Raw genomic sequence first — 2428 nt, forward strand, 5'->3', positions numbered from 1 at the left:
AAAAATCTGAGAGAAATCAAAGAATCATTTCTGCCCTGTCAGGGTGAACTCTGGCATCTTTGGTGTCAAAAAAACAAAGAACTTTATCAACCTCAACGTGATCACATAGAAGAAGAAATAAGCAGAAAACAAACAGAAATGAAGAAAATTCGTGAACAGCAACATGAATCCCACATAAGTGAGTTCATAAAGTTGTTTATAAAAGAAATGAACTCATATGCTTCAAATAGAAGTTTTTTCCTCACATGGCTCAGATTCCTCCTGAATGAATTTACCTCAGCTGATCTTTCTGCTCTACATCAGAAGTATGATGAAAAGTGGTCAGAAGTATTAAAACTCAAAGGAAATGATAAAAGGAACCAACTCAAAGAACAAAGAGAACTTTATGAATCATGTTAATCTGTGAAAAAGAATAAGACAGATCTGCAGATTCATTTCTCTTCTCTCCCGAACCTTGCAGCAGAGATGATGATCAGTGGATTTCCACTGGAGCTGATGGATGGAGATGCTGCTCATGTTCCTCTGATCTGGATCACTGCTGTTCTAGATGAACTCATACAGAAACTGGGAGACCAGAGAGTCTTTGTGCTGTCAGTTTTAGGACTTCAGAGCTCTGGGAAATCCACCATGCTCAATGCCATGTTTGGACTTCAGTTTGCCATCAGTGCTGGCCGATGTACCAGAGGAGCTTTCATGCAGCTGATCAGATTATCAGAGGAGATGAAATATCAGATGAAGTTTGATTATATTCTGGTTGTTGATACTGAAGGTCTTCGGGCTCTAGAATTTGATGGAAAATCCACAAGACAACATGACAATGAATTGGCCACATTTGTTGTGGGTCTTGGTAATCTGACATTGATCAACATCTTTGGAGAAAACCCAGCTGAGATGCAGGATATTCTTCAGATTGTTGTTCAGGCCTTTCTGAGGATGAAGAAGGTCAAACTGAATCCCAGCTGCATGTTTGTACATCAGAACGTTTCAGACGTCACAGCTGGAGAAAAAAACATGCAGGGAAAGAGACGACTTCAGGAGACACTGGATGAGATGACAAAACTCGCTGCTGAAGATGAAGTTGATAATGCAGAATGTTTCAGTGATGTCATTGATTTTGATATACGTAATGATGTAAAGTATTTTGCTCAGCTATGGGAGGGGAACCCACCCATGGCACCACCAAACCCAAACTACTGTGAGAATATTCAAGAACTAAAGACAACTATAAATTCACAAGCCTCAAAATCAGATAGTTTGCGGTTGACACACCTGCGTGAGCGAATTAAAGATCTCTGGGAGGCTTTACTGAATGAACGATTTGTGTTCAGCTTCAGAAATTCTCTGGAGATTTCAGTATACAGGAGACTGGAGACAAAGTACAGCAAGTGGACCTGGACTCTTCGCAGTGCCATGATGGAAATTCAGACCAAACTGCATAATAAAATAGAAAATGAAGCAATTAATGAGATTGACGAAACTGAACTTCAGATGGAACTAAATGAAAAAACTGATGAAGTAAATAAACTAATGTCAGATTTCTTTGACGAAGACCCACATGCTGATATACTGATTCAGTGGAAAACATCATTTGAAATCAAAATCAAAGATGTTCAAGAAAACATTTTAAGAGAAACAAAGAGGAAATTAAATGAAATTCTTCAACAGCGAGACCTGATGAGAAAGATTGATGATCAGAGGACACAACATGAAAACACTCTCTTAGAAAAGAGCAAAGAACTTGCATTACAACTCAAAGACAAAGGAAATGAGGAAGAAACTCTGAAGAGAGAATTTGATTTGTTTTGGGAAAAGTGTGTAAAGAATATTACAACAGATGCTCCTCCAATCAAAGACATTAACATACTAAAAGCTGTGAGAACACTCCTCAATGATATCTATGAAAGTCTCAATGTAGACCAATGGAAGGACAGTGATATTTTTAGAATCTGTTAAAAAACAAAGTTCAGGTTCATTTTCTGATAAAACTGAAATCAGAATAACAGCTTTAGTTAATGACATTGTTCAGCAAACAGACATAATGATTCAGTCATATATTATTTCAAAGATGGGCTACAACAATAGCTGCATTCAACAGCTAATAGATTACATCAAGGCAAAAATTCAAGAAAATGAGGAAGGTCTTGTGACATGTGTGTTCAAAAAGGAATTCTTCATAGATTTGGTATTTTCTATATTTAAGAGAGCAGAAAAGACATTCACTGATCAACACAGAATGTTCAGAGAGGCCAATGATCCTGTTCTCTATCTGAAGAAGAAGAGAGATGAATACTATAGTATTTTCCAGAAATACTGTAAAGGAGCAACATCAGCTGCTATTTTTGGTGAGATCATCTGTCAGAAACTGAAAGAACCCATTGAACAGAGTCTGTATAAAAACAATGCCAGAGATTTAGCAGATGAAATCAGA

The 2428-nt window shown here is 37.3% G+C and overlaps 1 protein-coding gene across 1 annotated transcript; it reads left to right on the plus strand.

The window, feature by feature from the left end:
• Positions 1–391: 391 nt before the first annotated feature.
• LOC141350877 (interferon-induced very large GTPase 1-like) lies at positions 392–1953 on the plus strand. The gene has a single exon (XM_073856716.1). It carries the CDS (start codon positions 466–468, stop codon positions 1951–1953), a length of 1488 nt encoding a protein of 495 aa, XP_073712817.1. The 5' UTR covers positions 392–465.
• The last annotated feature ends 475 nt before the right edge of the window (positions 1954–2428 follow it).

The sequence above is a fragment of the Misgurnus anguillicaudatus genome, chromosome 19 (assembly GCF_027580225.2).
Source record: "Misgurnus anguillicaudatus chromosome 19, ASM2758022v2, whole genome shotgun sequence".
Classification (NCBI taxonomy): domain Eukaryota; kingdom Metazoa; phylum Chordata; class Actinopteri; order Cypriniformes; family Cobitidae; genus Misgurnus; species Misgurnus anguillicaudatus.